Source organism: Asparagus officinalis, chromosome 3 (assembly GCF_001876935.1).
Source record: "Asparagus officinalis chromosome 3, Aspof.V1, whole genome shotgun sequence".
NCBI classification, from domain to species: Eukaryota; Viridiplantae; Streptophyta; class Magnoliopsida; order Asparagales; family Asparagaceae; genus Asparagus; species Asparagus officinalis.
Window position 1 is genome coordinate 29,127,993 of NC_033796.1, and position 1,819 is coordinate 29,129,811.

At 34.6% G+C, this 1,819-nt stretch overlaps 1 protein-coding gene across 10 annotated transcripts in view; it reads left to right on the top strand.

The window, feature by feature from the left end:
• LOC109833590 (protein OPAQUE1-like) overlaps window positions 1-1,819 on the top strand; it is a 66,482-nt gene that overhangs the window by 42,664 nt on the left and 21,999 nt on the right. For all 10 annotated transcript variants that reach the window (XR_002245263.1, XM_020401331.1, XM_020401324.1 and 7 more), the window contains one exon: window positions 1,299-1,397. Coding sequence is in view for 9 of the 10 variants with exons in the window: in XM_020401331.1 (XP_020256920.1) it covers window positions 1,299-1,397 (99 nt within the window). In the remaining variant the exon portion in view is untranslated. The remainder of the gene's footprint in view (window positions 1-1,298; window positions 1,398-1,819) is intronic.

Sequence of the window (1,819 nt, forward strand, 5' to 3'; positions counted from 1 at the left end):
GGGGGTGGGGGCGGCGGCTAGGGTTTGGCTGGAGGCTCTGATACCAAGAAGAAAATAGATAAAAACCCTAATCTTATTGTCGAGATAACTTAGGCTTATATAGGCCCCTACAAACTCAACTTACAAATAACCACCTAAATATATTAATATGTCAACAGGAACCATGAACAAAGAAGCCATGAACCTTTAAAAATATGGAGAGCATAGAGTCCAATAAGCATGTCATCCGTTGAAATATTAAAATGTTATATAGTCACAGATTAAAATGCAAATGCAGATGGAAAATGGTAATCTGAAATAGAAAGTCTGGGTTAAGACTTACTGGATTTAGATTTTGGTTGAAAAGGGATGTCAACCATATTTGAGGTCTACTACCATCGTGGACCTATTTTGCCAACTATGTTCAAAACTTAGACTGTAGCCAGTGCAGATCAATACCTCATATGAAATTTGGTAGTTGCATAGGTTGCAATAAATATGTGTAGAAGTTCTTGGTGCTGGTGGTCATTGTCTGATAGTGACAAGGGAGAACCAATTGATGGTTGGTGCTAGGTTTGCTCACCAAGATTTCCATCCAAACATCAATTAGTTGTGAAAGAATATTATTTGCTCTAGGAGCCAACACTCAAGAAGCTTTTTTATTGGGCGCTTGCTCCTTTGCTGATGTTACTGTTACGTTGAGATAACAGGATTTGGGTATTTGTAACTTTTGTTCGAGAAGTTACTTTAATATCAAGAAGCTAACCGTCAAATGAACGTTTAAGTCCATACATCATAATCTCTATTTTATGTCCAGATCTCAAATGAGTCAATGACAGAACAATTTTTGTTGGAATATTTTGTTTGAATGCAGAATTTTTAGACTTTACAGTTTACATTCATGACTTGCTATGATTTGAAAGATTCTTTTCCAGACTATTCATTTCTTCTTCCGTCCAGCAGAGTATGCTGGGGCAACATATAAATGGATACACACTTCTGCCCCAGATTATCATAAACTACTAGATATTTTTGAGGTGCAAACACAGATCATAGAGATATAACTGTTCTCTGGTAGTGTTTTTACCATTATATTTTAGTGCCTTTCTTTGTCTTCCTGCATCTTATAATCTTGGCTAGATTTCTTGTTTGAAAGCTGCTGAAGTTCCTCTGCTGTGCTGTAATCTTGGATGATAATTAATATATTGTACACCTTATTTATGCATGAACAGGAAGTTGTGTAGACATGTTTCTATTATGTTTATTGTTTTCTAATATGAATACCTTATAGTATTAAGCATCTTTGGAAACTCATGCAGGCTGCTAGTGAAGCTGGTGCATTACGTGAGGTGAAAAATAAACTAGAAAATGACTTGGAAGATCTTACTTTACGATTGACTTTGGAAAAAAGATTGCGGGTATATATTATGTTCTTACAGACATCTACTTTATTTGATTTCAACGATTTTCATGCTTCAGGCTTCTTCTTTTTAATTGTGTTCTATCCTTTTGCTTGTTCTAATAGTAACAATTTCTGTTTATGTTCCAATAGTAACAATTTCTGTTTATGTTCCTTGCACTTATTTAATTGTTGTGGTTATGGATTTTATTAAACTAAGCGTCCAACACAAATCAAAGAAGAACTGTACTAGAGCTGAAGTAACTGTTCCTTTTACAGCCTACAATTTTATTTTTTTATAGCCTGAAACATCATTTTCTTATTCTTTTACGCTGGGCCAGAAAGCTTTATTTCCTTGCACAACCTGAACTTTCATATTTCTTATCCTTTTACACGGTAAATTCTAACATTATTAAATTAATAATGCATAAACAAGGGCCG